The 17,173-nt window shown below is 42.0% G+C and overlaps 1 protein-coding gene across 1 annotated transcript in view; it reads right to left on the bottom strand.

Moving 5' to 3' along the window:
- The window catches only part of SVOPL (SVOP like), an 81,946-nt gene that overhangs the window by 20,273 nt on the left and 44,500 nt on the right, over positions 1 to 17,173 (bottom strand). Inside the window, exons 11-14 of the mRNA XM_049095250.1 lie at positions 15,214 to 15,419; positions 14,502 to 14,613; positions 13,684 to 13,765; positions 4,272 to 4,361 (exon numbers count right to left, since the gene is read on the bottom strand). Coding sequence (XP_048951207.1) covers positions 4,272 to 4,361; positions 13,684 to 13,765; positions 14,502 to 14,613; positions 15,214 to 15,419 — 490 coding nt within the window. The remainder of the gene's footprint in view (positions 1 to 4,271; positions 4,362 to 13,683; positions 13,766 to 14,501; positions 14,614 to 15,213; positions 15,420 to 17,173) is intronic.

Below are 17,173 nucleotides of genomic sequence, written 5' to 3'. Positions count from 1 at the left end.
GTCAAATCACTGAAGATACAATAAACACAAGCCAATTTATGACCCACAAAACACTGACAAAGGCCCTCCCCTTGACCAATCGCAGCCAGACTGCTCTAACCTCTTCTCACCCAGGCTGCAACTGTGGTCTATGAAAGACCAGAACAAACACTTGCCCAGTTACCAACAGCTGAAGGCCAGATCCCCAGGATGACCCTCAGCCCCCCTACATGTGCCAGCATGTGCAACTCAAGTCTGCCCCCACCCCAAATTTATAGTTTGTTCCCATCAACACCTGGAGATAGGACCTTTGTCTTGAGTTTCCCAGGGGCCGAACTCCTCCTTTCCACATTCTGCAATTTTTCAGTTCCCTTACTCTACCGTCCCACCCCCAAATTCTCCATGTAAAATGCCAGTCACCCCTGTGCAAACCAACGTCGAATTCAGTTCGCCCCGGGCTCTTTGTCCCTATTGCAAGTTATTACTGACCAAAATATGTCCTCATCACTTTTTAGCTCCTGACTGGCTTTATCTTTGACAACATACATGTATGATTTCTCAATAAGTATGCTGCTTATTAGTGGGGCGCCTGGGTGGCTCAGTCAGTTAAGCGTCTGCCTTAGTTGGCTCAGGTCATGATCCTGGGGTCCTGGGATCAAGTCCCCCCATCGGCTCCCTGGTCAGCGGGGAGCCTGCTTCTCCCTTGGCCCCTCTATCTCCCTCTCTCTCTCTCTCATTCAAATAAATAAAATCTTTTAAAAAAATATTGCTTATTAGAAATAATTTATGAAAACACGAAATGGATGTTTTCATTCTCATTAACTTGACAAGTGCTGCGTACAATCTCATGCATTGATTCACTGGGTTTGCACGTAGCAGGCCAGGTATTTGAAAAGACAACAAAATCACTGCGTCACTGGGACAGTGCAATTCGGGCTTATTTGCGACCCCTGAAAGATAAGCGTTTGGCTTTCATCCTTACTTACAGTTGATTTTTTGTTTTGTTTTGTTTTTTTTTTTCTATGCAGAAATTTAAATTTTGTGTAGTTTATCTTTCTAAAAATGATTTTCCAGAATTCTAAAAATCTCTTCTCACAGGAGTAGGATATGGCAATGTGAGATTAAAGTCTTACCATAAACTTCTTTTACCCTGGTCCCACCCACCTCCACGGTTCACTATATAGCAACCAGAGTGTTCTTTTCAAAATGTGAAATGGATTATGTTACTTACCTGCTTAAAAGTCTGAAATTATCTCCCACTGCTCCTCAGGAAAAACTCCCGAGTCCTCACAATGCCTGTAAGGCACTGGCTCTCCCTGCACATCTGTCCGTTCCACTCATCACAGCTACTGTCTCTTCCTGGAACACCCCACCCTCGGTGGCACCTCAGGCCCCTGTACCAGCAGGCATCTTACTTGAAATGCTACTTCTCCTTGTTTGTTGTCAGCTCCTCATGTTTCAGGTCTCAACTCCAATATCCCCTTCCCAGAGAGGTTTGGCTAAAAAGACCTGTCACCACTTTGATTCACTATTGTATTACCTCCAAAGCACTTATATAATCTGAAATTATCCTCACCATTTGCCTATTGGTAAATCCCCAACTTGAAAGTCAGGCTTTGGAAAGCAAGCATCTTGTGGTGGCGTGCTGCCAAAGACTTGAACAACAGGCTCTCCCCGGAAGAGCCCTCCTGCTACCCTGTGCCCATGTCTCCGGTACAAATACTACCACCGCGGGAATTCCAAGGTATGACATGACATCAACCAGCTTGCAAAATTTCCCGAAAATTTTACAATTCATTTTCAGAAGCCAGTACAGGCAGCTCCAACACAGCACTGGAACCCCATCTAGTTTCCTTATAGCTACAAATAAATGGAGCCGGAACAAGGCCAGGCACAGAGTAAGTGTGCAACAAACGCTGACTGAACACTGAACTGGAATGAAATAATTCTCCATTCCATTCCATCAAATATAAATTGCAGCTAGTTTGTTAGTCCTTTCTTTGGTGTTCTAACTGCCGAACTGTATTTACAATTTGCAGACAAGTACTTTGAAGGCAATGGGTTGAATGGGTCATGACAGGAGGTTCCTAAATGAAGGGCAAAAATAGGAAGGGGAGGAGGACAGAGGTTAAGCATCTGCTGCAGTTTCAAAAAATACAAACACCGTATTTCCTGTCTCCACCTATGGACAGGAAGGAGAGAGCAGGGAAGGAGGAAGAGGAAGAATTAAATGAAAGTAAAGCTTATCTCCTGGTTGATACTCTCCCTGTGGATGGCCTTAGCCTCTCAGAAAGCAGTCCACAGGCCAATTGCATCAGATTGGCTGAGTACTTATTAGAACTACACTGGTGGTCCCATACGCAGCAGCAGTCTCTGGGTGGAATCCAGCAGTCTTCTTGTTATCGAGTTATGCCTTGTAATTCTGATGATACGCGCTCAAGTTTGAGAACCACGTCCAAGAGACGGTGGACGGATTATCAGCTCACACGAGTGACGCCAAGGCCTTACTGTCTGTTTGAAGCAGCTCACCCCACCCCAAACCCAAGCTAATATCCTAGGAGCAAACAGATCTCAGATTCTGACCTTCCATTCCAAATCTTTTAAGAAAGCAAAACATCCTAATCACATCGTGATTGAAATACTGGACTTGAAAGTATTGTTATTGAGAAATATTTATTTGAATATTTAGCATTTGGCCTTCACTATTAGTGATCATTGCTCTTAGGTAACATTTATTGAGGGTTTACTATGTGTCAAATGTTGGGCTGTGTTTTCCATGTACTAATCCCCTTTAATACTCAGAACAAATCTATCTGATGGGTGCTATAATTGATTTTTATTTTACGGCTGAGGGAGGCAGAGAGAGAGGAGTGATTCATCTGTAAATGGTTGTGACTCCCTGGCTGCAGGATACTAAGCAGATCAGAACCTATGGCCCCAGAAGAGCCAGTTGGTGATCTTTCCTGGTCCACAAAGCCACCAAAAGCTGTATACCCCTCCAGGGTAAATACCCACAAATACCCCCAAAAGACATGTTTCGAGTGGTTGAAAACAGAAATGCAATTTCTAATTAAAGCCCAGAAGATAAACTATACTGTGGCCTGATCATCCAGAAACAGGATTAATCTTTTACTTCTGTCTTCTACCACTATGTTCTTTTCTGAAAATGGTGCTATCAGTATAAAAGAACTTTGAAATCACTAGACAAAAGCTGCCCTCATTTTTCCTTAAAACCAGTGGGGAAAACACTCCCAAAAGAGTTCAAAACAAACGAATAACAGCCTAGTGGTAGCAAAATGTGCTAAATGATAGGAAATATGCATGACAATCTGCTCAGCCCAGAACCCCATTTCTTTGAAAACTGCATTTCCCCAGCTGCCTTTGTGGACCTTGACTCCTGGCCACAACTGACTGAGCTCAAGTGTGAACATCTGACCTGCCTGGCTAGTGAGAGTCCCTTTTCAGGAATGTAAAGAGAGTACAGCCACGTCTTCTGATGGCTGCTTCAAGGATCTACAGTTCAGATTGGTAGGATGGCCATGTACACAGGCAAGCATAGCACACTGGTGTTCAGGGAGAGGACAGTAGAGCCTGAATGCTCAGAAAGGCCAAGGAGTGGCCCTGGACCCAGACAGACATAAGAAAAGGCCTGGGTCCCTATCGCCTCCACTGCTCAGATCAGATCCTCCCAGGGCCTAGCCTCACTCCTGTCTTTTTGCTGCAGCCAGCTCAGGTAGATTTCCATTCTGTGGCCACAAGAGAAGGACCAATGCTGACCAGTGTTTAGCCCCTCTGAGGAAAAAGGACCATGTGGGTCCCCACATATGCCTCTGTTTCCCTCCTGAAACAAGGGTCCATCCATGAGTCCAGGCCCTGGATTTCATCCCAGCCTATACCTGGTTTGCCCTAGCACTAGACTTACCCTCCCTGCACTTCCATGTACTATGTTTCAATTGTACCCCTGTACAGGGTCAGGGTTCAAACCCAGTGTCATTCAACTGCTCAAGCTCCTCATGTCCTCCATTTCTTTTCCATCCTACTGCAACAATGCCCACCAAATCCAAACCCTGCGTGCAATGAAATGCATGCTATTGACCAACTACAAGCCTGGAAACATTTACTTAGCCTCTTTCCCTGCTCAAATTCACTACATGATGGGGAAAGAGCCCCTCAAGAAAACTCATTAAGTACACAGACATCCCCAGTTAAACCTTTAACTTGAAGGAACCCAGTGTCCCACTTTTCCCATCTCCTTTAGACTCATCTCCTCTACAGAGGCTCCTGGGCTGTACCTGGGATATGAATGGTGCCACCATCGCGCCAATCCGACACAGGGAGCCACTGGTCCCCATCCCCAAAGCACGCATCATCGTGGGGTAGACCTGGAGGGAGGAGCATAGGAAGCATCAGTTAGCTCAGGTTTCTACTTTCCTGAGTCCCCTGCCCTTTCTCCTCCAGCCAGGTTTTGGTGCAGATCGAATACCAGGTATCCTACACAGGTATACAGGACCTGAAATACAGGGCATTTGTGTTCTCAGACACACAATTTTGAATTCTCAAGTATCAGAAAAAGAAAAAAACATTTAGGAATTATGCTTTAAATGACCAAATTCCAAAATATGTTTAATTGAATATCCTAAGTATAATTCCAAAAAGGGAAGCTCTAAATTGAAGAGAAGATTTCCACATTAGAACTATAAATGTATCAAGTGGTTTGAGCTCACATCATGATCTCAGGGTCAGGACATCAGCCCCACATCAGTTCTGTTGCTCAGTGCAGAGTCTGCTTAAGACTCACTCTCCCTCTCCCTCTGCCCCTCCCACTCATGCTTGCTCTTGCATGCTCTCTCTCAAATAAATACATTTTTTAAACTTTTTTTAAAAAGAAAAGAAAATCCTCCCCAAATAATATTTCAGTGGAAACTAACACCATGAAAAGAACTGACCAGCATGTTGGGTATATACTACATCATTCACGACACTCCTGTTGCAGAGTCTTATGATATAGAAGCACCTGGCTGGCTTGGTCAGTACAGCATGTGACTCCTAATCTCAGAGTCCTGAATTCAAGCACCACACTGAGTGTGGAGCATAATTTTTAAAAATAGAATCTTATAGCATAACCTACTTTAAAAAAATATTTTATTTGCAAGAAAGAGAGAACACTAGCAGGGTTGAGTAGCAGAGGGAGAGGGAGAAGCAGACTCCTCGCTGAGCAGGGAGCCCAATGTGGGGCTCCATCCCAGGACCCCAGGATCATGACCTGAGCCAAAGGCAGATGTGACTGAGCCACCCAGGCACCCTCATAATCTACTTTCTTGATGTAACTTTCTTACACTAAGACTTCATTAATCTGTGCTTAATCAATCCTAAATTCTTCCAGGAACTAGCAGAAGTTTAATACGTAAGCAAATAGTACTTAACAATTTATAGTGAGAACACTTTATGAAAGAGTGATTTTTACAGCAGTTAAAAATTATCTTAAAGCTATAGAATATCAATCCACTCACTAGCACAGAGTCTCTCCACTCAGTCACATTTTGTTAAGCACCATCTGCCAAAGGCAGAGTCAAAAAGCATTCTGGACTCAGTGGACATTACTGTATTTGTAAGAAAAGGTCTAGGAGTAGAGTGCCTTTTTTCAGGAGCTTTTTTTTTCTGGAAAATGAAGCTGCTGGCTATAACAGAAAACAGTAAGATTCAGATACATAGTGATGATATCAGAGTAAAGAAAATCAGTCTTTTGTTCATGTTTTGACAATTCTGAGTGGTATAATAGAAGACCATCATCTTCGGGTACATGCCTTTGATCATTTTTTTAGGTAATAAGTATCACAAAATTTACTTAGAAATTATCTCTTAAATGAATTTATTCCAAAACATGTTAAGTTAAATATTTCAAATGTAACTTTAGAAGCACACTATATTACACAGATCAAATATGTCAATTCCCTACTTTTATCTATCTGGGGAGAAAAAAAACAACAACATTTTTCTCTGGGGCTTTAATGGTTTGGATGTGCTATATCCGTAATCTGAACAGACTTCTGTGTTTCCTGAGATAAAAACAAATGTAGCTTGCCCTCTGCATTCTGCTGGGACTGCCTTCCTGGGGCAAGTATGCCTCAATCCCATTGCAGTGGGACCCTTCCTCAGAAGACCAGTAGAAATTCCTGCCCACAACACTTCCTGATCAGTTCTCCAAGGCTTCAGTTCTAGTGGAAGTAGCATCAGGTCTCATTTCATAGGCAGCTCAGAGCGCACCTCATTCTGGTGGTTAAAACCCACCACATTCTGGCCAAGGACTCCAGGCAAGGAGCCTCTGCAGACAACTGGCCTGAGGGATAGAGCAGCCATAACACAGCAGCGGAGCACACGCAGCACACACCAGAGACACTCCCTGAAGTGCCGAGCCCTGGACACTGTATGACCACTTTTTTATAAAGCCATTACTCTCAGGAGCAGGAAACTCTAACAGGCTTTTCTAACACAGAAGACAGAGACTTAGACAAAATGCCAAAACGGAGGAATTCATCCCAAATGAAACAGTAAGATAAGGTCATGGCCGCAGATCTCAGTGAAACAAATGTAAGTAACATGCCTGATGGAGAACTTAAGGCAATGATCATAAGGATACTCCTTGGGCTTGAGAAAAGAATAGAGGACTTCAGGGATGCCCTTACCACAGAGACAGAAGAGTTTTAAAAAGTCAGAAATGAGAAATGCAGCAACTGATACTAGAAACAGACCGAATGCACTGAACAAGGCTAGAGAAGCAGAGGAATGAGTAAGTGATATAGACGATAAAGTAGAAAATTATGAAGCCAAAAGAGAAAGAATTATGGAACACGAGAACAGACACACTTAGTGACTCCCTCAAACATAGTAACATTCCTATCACAGGAGTGCCAGAAGAAGAAGAGAAAAGGCAGTGAAAATTTGAGGAAATAGCTGAAAACTTCCCTAATTTGGTGAAGGAAACCGGCATCCAGATGCAGGAGGCATAGAGAACTCCCATCAAAATCAACACCAAGGCCAGCACCAAGACGTATTGTAGTTAAATTTGCAAAACTACAGTGGTAAAGAAAAAATCCTAAAAACAGCAACACAAAAGAAGTCCCTAACTTACAAGAGAAGGCCCATAAAGCTAGCTGCCCATCTCTCCACAGAAACTTGGCAAGCCGGAAGAGACTGCCATGATATATTCAAAGTGCTGAATGGGAAAAATCTGCAGCCAAGAATACTCTATCCAGCAAGGCTGTCATTCAAAATAGAAGAAAAGATAAAGCATTTCCCAGGCAAACAAAAACTAAAGGAGTTTGTGACCACTAAGCCAGCCTTGCAAGAATTATTAAAAGGGGACTCTGAGTGGAGAGACCAAAAGTAATGAAGAAAAGAACAGAGAAAAACTCCAGAAACAACTACAAAACAAGTAACAAAATGGCACTAAATACATATCAAAAATTACTCAAAATATAAATGGACTAAATGTTCTAAAAGACAAGGTGTCAGAATGGATAAAAAATAAGACTCACCTATATGCTGCTCACAAGAGACTCATTTTAAACCTAAAGACACTTGCAGATTGACACTGAGGGGAAGGAGAAACATTTATTATGGACATGGATGTCAAAAGAAGGCTAGAGCAGCAATACTTATATTGGACAAACTAGGATTTTATTTTATTTTTTTTATTTGCATTTATTCTATGCAGAATTTACTCCTGGGCCATAAGTTTTTGTTTCTTCAGTTTCTTCTGGGATATCTTTTTCTTCTGTGCAACCTCCTCTTCTGGTTTAGGAACAATCTGCTCTTCTTCAGTAAGAATCATCTCGATGTGGCTCATGTATGGGTTAATCCGGCCATGAGCCCTGTAAGTTCTATGTCGCATCTTGGGGGCTTTGCTCACCTGGATGTGCTCAATGACCAGAGAATCTACATCTAAACCCTTAAGTTCAGCATTACTCTCTGCATTTTTAAGCATGTGCAGTAAAAATTCAGCACTCTTCTTGGGACACCGACCCTGTGTCCAGCCCCACTGTTTGGCCTGTGCACCTACCAACTCCACCATTGTAGTGATGCACACACTGCTTCTGCAAAGTGACATCTTTCAGATACTTGGTGGCTTTTCGGATATGCATACCCTTGATGGCCTGGGCAGTTTCACGTGTGTTCTTAAAGTGAACACGAAGATTTGAACCTCTCGATTTGTATAATTTTGTAGGGTTTTCTGGGTCCAGTGAGTAGCGAACCATTTTCGGAGGTCACCTCAGGCCGCTTGGGGGAAGAGCCAAACTAGGATTTTATTTATTTATTTATTTTAATTTTTATTTATTTATGATAGTCACACAGAGAGAGAGGCAGAGACACAGACAGAGGGAGAAGCAGGCTCCATGCACCGGGAGCCCGACGTGGGATTCAATCCCGGGTCTCCAGGATCGTGCCCTGGGCCAAAGGCAGGCGCCAAACCACTGCGCCACCCAGGGATCCCTAAACTAGGATTTTAAACCAAAAACTGTAACAAGAGATGAAGGACATTCTATCATAATAAAGGGTCTATCCAACGAAAAGATCTAACATTTATAAATATTGATGCCCCCAAAGTCAGAGCACCCAAATATATAAAACAATAACAAACTAAGGAACTCATTGATGATAATACAGTCATAGCAGGAGAGTTTAACACCCCACTTATATCAATGGACAGATAATCTAATCAGACAATCAGTAAGGAGACAATGGCTTTGAATGACACACTGGACCAGATGGACTTAGATATATTGAGAACATTCCATTCTTAAGCAGCAGAATACACATTCTTTTCAAGTGCACATGGGACATTCCCCAAGAATAGATCACCTACTAGGTCACAAATCAGGTCGCAACAAGATTGACATCATACCATGCATATTTTCTGGTCACAGTGCTAAGCAACTTAAAGTCAACCACAGAAAACATCTATAAAGACCACAAGTAGGGACGCCTGAGTGGCTCAGTGGTTTAGTGCCTCCCTTCGGCCCAGAGAATGATCCTAAAGTCCTGGGATCGAGTCCCACATTGGGCTCCCTGCATGGAGCCTGCTTCTCTCTCTGCCTATGTTTCTGCCTCTCTCTCTGTGTGTGTCTCTCATGAATAAATAAATAAAATCTTTAAAAAAAAAAAAAGACCACAAGTATATGGAGGTTAAACAACATGCTAGTAAAATATGAATGGGTCCACCAGGAAATTGAAAAAATTTAAAAACATGGAGACAAAGGAAAATGAAAACACAATGGTCCAAAACCTTTGGGATGTGGCAAGAGCAGTCATTAGAGGGAAATTTATAGCAATACGGGTCTACCTCAAGAAGCAAGAAAAATCTCAAACAACTTCATACCTAAAGGAGCTAGAAAAAGAAAAATGAAGCCTAAAAGCAAGCAGAAGGAGGGAAATAATAAGGATTAGAGCAGAGAGAAATGATAAACTAAAAAAATAGAACAGATTGATGAAACCAACAGCTGGTTTCAATCAAAAATAAAATTAATATACCTCTAGCCAGACTTATCAGAAAGAAAAGAGAAAGGACCCAAATAAATAAAATCACAAATGAGAGATGAGAAATAACAATGAATACACAGAAGTACAAACAAGTCCAAGAGAATAGTGTGAAAAACTATACACCAACAAATTGGACAACCTGAAAGAAATGGATAAATTCCTCAAAACAAAAACTACCAAAATGAAAACAGGAAAAAATAGAAAACTTGAACAGACCCATAATCAGCAAAGAAATTGAATCAGTAATAAAAAATCTCCCAACAAACCAAAATCCAGGGCCAGATGGTTTTACAGGTGAATTCTACCAACATTTAAAGAAGAGTTAATACCCATTCTTCTCAAACTATTAAAAAAAAAAAATAGGGATCCCTGGGTGGCGCAGCAGTTTGGCGCCTGCCTTTGGCCCAGGGCGCGATCCTGGAGAGCTGGGATCGAGTCCCACGTCGGGCTCCCGGTGCATGGAGCCTGCTTCTCCCTCTGCCTGTGTCTCTGCCTCTCTCTCTCTCTCTCTCTCTCTCTCTCTCTCTCTGTGTGACTATCATAAATAAATAAAAAAATTAAAAAAAAAAAAGAAACAGAAGGAAAACTTCCACATGCATTCCATGAGACCAACATTATCCTGATAGCAAAATCAGATAAAGACTTCACCAAAAACACAAATATAGGCCAATATCCATGAACATAGATGTAAAAATTCTCAATAAAATACTAGCAAATGAAATCCAATAGTATATTAAAAGAATCATCCTGGGCAGCCTGGGTGGCTCAGCGGTTTAGTGCCGCCTTCGGCCCAGGGTATGATCCTAGAGACCCGGGATTGAGTCCCACGTCAGGCTCCCTGCATGGAGCCTGTTCCTCCCTCTGCCTGTGTCTTTACCTCTCTCTTTCTGTCTGCCTATCATGAATGAATAAATAAAATATTAGAAAAAAAAAAGAATCATCCACCATGATCAAGTGGGATTTATTCCTGGGCTTCAAGGGTGCACTATTTGCCAATCAATGAACAGGATACATACACAACATCAATAAAAGGATAAGAACCATATGATCCTTTCAAAAGATGCAGAAAAAGCATTTGACAACATCCACTCATGGTAAAAACTCTCAACCAAGTAGGGTTAGAGGGAACATACCTCAACATAAAAAAGGCCATATACTTACTTACTTACTAAATAAATAAATAAAATAAATAAAATAAAATAAACAAATAAATAAATAAGAAACTAGCGCTAATATCATTCTCAATGGGGAAAATTGATAGTTTTTCCTCTAGAGTCAGGAACAAGACAGGAACGTCTACTCTCACTGCTGTTACTCAACATAGTACTGGAAATCCTAGCCTCAGCAATCAGACATCAAAAAGAAAGAAAAGGCATTCAAATCAGCAAGGAAGAAGTCAAACTTATACTATTTGCAGATGATAGGATACTCTTTATAGAAAACCCAAAAGACTTCCCCAAAACATTGCTAGAACTGATACACAAATTTAGTAAAGTGGCAGGACACAAAATCAGTACACAGAAATCTGTTGTTTTTCTATACACCAATAATGAAGCAGCAGAAATATTAAGGAATCAACCCATTTGCAATTGTACCAAAAATCATTGGATACCTAGGAATACACCTAACCAAAAAGGTAAAAGACCTGTTCTCTGAAAACTACAAAACACAAAGAAATTGAAGATGACACAAAGAAACAGAAAAATATTCCATGCTCATGGATTGGAAGAACAAGTATTGTTAAAATACCTGTATTTTAACAATAAAAGGCAAAGCAATTTAATAAAATTGCTTTTATTTCTACACATTTAATAAAATCCCTATCAAAATACCACTGGTGTTTTTCACAGAGCTAGAACAAACAATCCTAAAATTTATATGGAACCACAAAAGACACGGATTAGCTAAAGCAATCTTGAAAAAGTAAAGCTGGAGGCATCACAATTCTGGACTTCAAGCTATATTACAAAGCTGTAGTGATCAAGACAGCATGGTGCTGGCATTAAAAAAAAAAAAAAAAAGATCACTGGAACAGAATAGAATGCCCAGAAATAAACCCACAAGTATATGATCAGTTATTAATCTTTGACAAAGCAGGAAAGAATAGCCAATGGAAAAGAAGATCATCTCTTCAACAAATAGTGTTGGGAAAACTGGACAGCAACATGCAAAAGAATGAAACTGGATCACTCTTACACCACACACAAAAATAAAATCAAAATAGATTTTGATTTTAAATGTGAGATAGTAAACCACTAAAATCCTGGAGAACACTGGCAGTCACTTCTTTGACATCACCCATAGCAACTTCTTACTAGGTATGTCCCCGGAAGCAAGGGACATAAAAGCAAAGATAAACTACTGGGACTTCATCAAAATAACAAGCTTCTGCCCAGTGAAGGAAACAACCAAACTAAAAAGCAACCTGTGGAATAGGAGAAGATATTTGCAAATGACATACCTGATAAAGAGTTAGTATCTAAGATATATAAAGAACTTATCAAACTCAACATCCAAACCAAACAATCCAGTTTAAAAGTGCACAGAAAAATAAACAAATAAATAAATAAATAAATATGCACAGAAAAATAGACATTTTTCCAAAGAAGACATATAGATGATTAACAGACACATGAAAAAATGCTCAACAATGCTCATCAGGGAAATGCAAATCAAAACCACAATGACATACCAGCTCATACCAGTCAGAATGGCTAAAATTAACAAGTCCGGAAACCACAGATGTTGGTGAGGATGCAGAGAAAGGGGAACCCTCTTACACTGTTAGTGGGAATGCAAACTGGTGCAGCCACTCTCAAACAAACAGTATGGAGTTTCCGACAAAAGTTAAAGATAGAACCTACCTTATGATCCAGCAATTGCACTACTAGGTATTTACCCAAAGGACACAAAAATACTGATTTGAAGGGATATGTGCACACCAATGTTTATAATAGCAATGTCTACAATAGTCAAATTATGAAAAGAGCCCAAATGTCCATTGACTGATAAATTGATGTGGTATATACACATAATGGAATATTACTCAGCTGTCAAGAAGAATGCAATGTTGATGTTTGCAACAACGTGGATGGAGATAGAGAATATTATGCTAAGTGAAATCAGTCAGAGAAAGACAAATAGCATATGATTTCACTCCTCTGTGGAATTTAGGAAACAAAACAAATGAACATGGGGGTGGGGGAAAGAAAGGCTAATGAAGAAACAGATTCTTAACCACAGAGAACATAATGATGGTTACTAGAAGGCGGGGGGCTTGTTACAATGAACGCCAAGTGTTTTTGTTTTTTTAAAGATTTTATTCATTTATTCATGAGAGACACACAGAGAGAGAGAGAGAGAGAGAGAGAGAGATGCAGAGACACAGGCAGAGGGAGAAGCAGGCTCCATGCAGGGAGCCTGACGTGGGACTCAAACCCAGGAATCCGGGATCACGCCCTGGGCCAAAGGCAGACGCTCAACCGCTGAGCCACCCAGGGATCCCAATGCCAAGTGTTATGAGGAAGTGTTGAATCACTATATTGTACATAAAACTAATATTAGATGGTATGTTAACTAAGTGGACTTTAAATAAAAGCTTAGGGGAAAAAAAAAGAGGAGTGCAGCTTTAGCAGTCTCTGAGGTGCCATTTTCTCTAGCTCAATGAAGGACAAAAACAATTAAAATACTGTTACATTTTCTGTTCAGATATTGTTTATTTCTAGGAACACTAGCTCTCTAAGATGAACGTTTAGGAGGTAATGCTCCAGTTCCTTCAGGTAGAAGGAACTTGCAGACAGCAGATGTATTAACTCAATCAATTCATAAAGACTATCGTTCAAATTTAGGCTATTATATCCAAATTTAAGCTACACATGGTAAATAACAGATGGAGGGAACATAGCATGATGCCAGGACAACAAGTTGTTTTTTCACCTACATGTTGCATCATGAGAAAGGCAGAGCTTTAATTTCCTCTCAGGCAGTGGCTTTCACTAGACTCTACGGAGCAGAGGAAACTATCGAATAAATCTCCTGGTATCATTTTCTTGGGGTTATTTTTAGAAAATCATCCAACGTCAGCAGAAGCGAGGGATGCGTTGTGAATAGACAGCCAGCCTAAGTAGCTCACCTTGTGTGCTTTGGAGAAACCAACCCACAACTGACCTCAGCAGTATAAATGTAGATGGTATTGAAGTTGGCCGCCACCAAAGCCCTCAGCATGAAGAGGAAGCCAATCAGGCCAGCGCTAGGGAACAAGATGCCAGAGGAGTTAGGAAAGGCAGCATGGAGGTCTTTCTACAGCCTTGACACGTACTCCCACTACCTAGCTCTGTGTTACAGACGCCCACAGATAACCAGAGCCTGAGGAGATGCTGCTTCTCGTCTCTCTGGATTTCCTCCCTAAAGTAAATGCTGGACCCCAACCTTCAACCCAGCTCCCTGCCTGTCCTTCCCACTCCCCCAAAGTGTGCCGTTCCAGCTTGCCTCCCCTAGATTAGCACAACTTCTACTACCACTCTCCAAAGGGGTATGGTTTGCAGGATGATCCACATGATCATGGAGGACATTCTAGGATTGCAGAGTAAGAGTGAAATGAATTTTGACACCACAGGTGTGTAACCTATTTCTCTGAACTATTCTAATGGTGGTCCAGCTAGTTTGGTAGATAACTGGTGTCCTGACGTTCCACGAAGCTTTGCATAAACATCCTAAATATCCTGGTGGGTGGGATAAGCACATGGGTGCAAACACACTCACACCTGTACCCTGGGATGGGGAGGCAGGGCCCAGTCGGTGGAAGAGGGAAGAAGGAGTGATGGGTACCAGGAATGACCATTCCAGTTAAACCAGCAGCCCAATCACTACTCTCCTGGTGAAAAGGACTTGCCTCAATGCCCACTGAACACTAACAGGTCAGGAAACCACAACTCAAATCCACTGCACAAAACTAGATTGTTTTGCAGCAACCAGAGAGAAAATACCTCGATGTGCAAATGTTGAGGAGAAGGAAGAACAAAGCTGTGCAGCCCATGGTGATAGAAAGGCTCAGCCGTCTTCCCAGGAAATTAATGCCCAGGATATTGACAGGATTCACTAGAAAACAAATGACAATGACAATTTCTGAAACCTTGAAAGCAAATGGCATTTACCAACATTGGCAAGGATTCCTCATTGTCACATCAGAAAGAGGCAAGTTCATCCTCATGTGTGTTCCAGCCAAAAGCCAGTCACATGGTCATCAACGTCAGGACTCCTTCAGTGTGCTTTCTCCTGTAGGTCCGAGAAGGACAAGCACTGGTGTGTAGGTAAAGGGTATTTTACACCCAAGATGCTTATTATAGCACATAGGTCTGCTGTGAATTGCAAACGGGCTAGATCTATCTTTGAAATGGTCTATGCTGTTTTCCATCAAATTCAAAGTGCCGCTGATTTTTAAGGAGACCTAACAAGCCATGGTAGGACACACCCCAATTGCAGAGACGCCAGAAAGGGACGGGGGAGCATCTTAGAACTGATACAACATAGTAATTCCAAGCTCTACTCCTCCAGGCTTCCCACATCCATCTGCATTGGTGACACATGAGCAAGATGTGCAGACTTGTTCAGCTCCACCAGGCAGGAGCCACATCTATGACAGGTCCCACTTCTCACCCCCAAACAGGCAGGGACCCAAAACACTGAGGAGACATTTACGAGCAATTTCGCCAATGGTGCTGATGATCATGGTCCTGTAGTCGGAGGGAGCAAACATGTGGCAGTGGCAGGGGCTCTGGCTCTCCTCCGTGTCCATCACGGTCACCACCACCTCGGCCTCGGACCGCGAGCCACACACCAGGTCCCGCTCCAGCAGCTCGGCGCTGGCCAGTATGACCCCGTAGTAGGCGAAGGAGATTCCCAGCCTGAAGGGACAGAGTCGCTCATTACTTCACTCAGCCAGCCTGGAGAAGGGGCGGTGGCCACAGAGGGACAGGTCGGGGGTGGGGGGGGGCAAGAGGGAGGGAGGGTGCCAGAGGCTGGGCTCACCTACCCTGGGGAGCCTGAGGGTGGCGTGCAGGGGAACCTGGATGGGAAAGGAATTTGCAAGCACAGCCTGGGGCCAGGTCCCGAGGAACCCACAGCCAGTGAAGGAGTTTGAAGCTTGGACTCACCTTTTTTTTTTTTTAATAAACTAGTTTTTATTTTACTTTTTTATTATTTTTTATTATTTTTTAAGATTTTATTTATTTAATCATGAAAGAGAGAGAGAGAGAGAGGCAGAGACAGGCAGAGGGAGAAGCAGGCTCCATGCAGGGAGCCTGATGTGGGACTCGATCCCGGGTCTCCAGGATCACGACCTGGGCTGAAGGCGGTGCTAAACCACTGAGCCACCAGGGCTGCCCTACTTTTTTATTTTTAAAGATTTTATTTGAGGTGGAGAGAGAGAGCAAAGCCAGCTGTGAAAGACATAGAGGGACAACCAGGGGAAATTGCCCATGTTCTGGGTATCAGCTGATATTCAGTGAGATGATTATTAAACTTGTCCCTTGATTGTAGGATTGGGATCATCTAAGAAAATGTCCTCATGGCACCTGGGTGGCTCTGTGGTTGAGCATCTGCCTTTGGCTCAGGTCACGATTCCGGGGTCCTGGGATCAAGTCCCGCATCGGGCTCCCTGTAGGAAGCCTGCTTCTCCCTCTGCCTACGTTTCTGCCTTTCTCTCTCTCTCTCTCTCTCTTTGTGTCTCTCATGAATAAAATAAAATCAAAAAAAGAAAAAGAAAGAAAAGTGTCCACAAGTAGTTGAGACTCTTAATGAAGTATCTGGAGATGAAATGTCACAAAGCCTGGGCTTACCTGAAAGTCTGTCAGCACAGGAAAACACAGCCATAGCAAACATGAGTGACTATCAGTGACTGTCAGATATGGGTGATGGGTCAATCAGAGGTCATCATGATATCCTCTACTTTTGTGTGCATTTGAAAATTTTCATAACAAATATCAGAAAAAAAACCAATAATTACAATACTCCCCTTGTTATTAAAATAGCTTTAGTTCAATTTCCAAATATTAAGAGTATTTTAAAAATTAAAGTCTTAAGAGGTGACATACCAGCTATTAATGAGTATCTCTGAGAAAGGCAGATAAACACTTTCCTGAACTGAAACACTATAGATTAGTTTTGCCTGCTTTCTATCTTTATGTAAACGGATGTTCATAATACAGATCTGTGTGTCTGGCTTCCTTTGTTCACTATGAGGTTTATAAGACTCAGCCATGTTGGATGCAGATAACTAGTTTTCTCCTTTTCATTATTGTATAATATTCCATTTTATGAACGTAACACCATGTATCTACTATACAACAGTATAATGGACATGTGGGTGGTTTCGAGCTTGGGGCTGTTACAAATAAAATAATGCTATGGACATTCATGCAAATGTATTCTGGTAAACCTATGTATGCATTTCTGTTGAATGGAACCTATGAATGGAATTACTAGCCATAGGCTAAGCATATTTTCAACTGTGATAAATACCCCTAAGGACTTTTCTCAGGTGGTTTTTTGTTTGTTTGTTTTGTTTTTTTATGATAATCACACAGAGAGAGGGAGAGAGGCAGAGACACAGGCAGAGGGAGGAGCAGGCTCCATGCACTGGGAGCCCGACGTGGGATTC

The sequence above is a fragment of the Canis lupus genome, chromosome 16 (assembly GCF_003254725.2).
Source record: "Canis lupus dingo isolate Sandy chromosome 16, ASM325472v2, whole genome shotgun sequence".
Taxonomy (NCBI): domain Eukaryota; kingdom Metazoa; phylum Chordata; class Mammalia; order Carnivora; family Canidae; genus Canis; species Canis lupus.
This window is presented reverse-complemented; position numbering and strand designations above follow the sequence as displayed.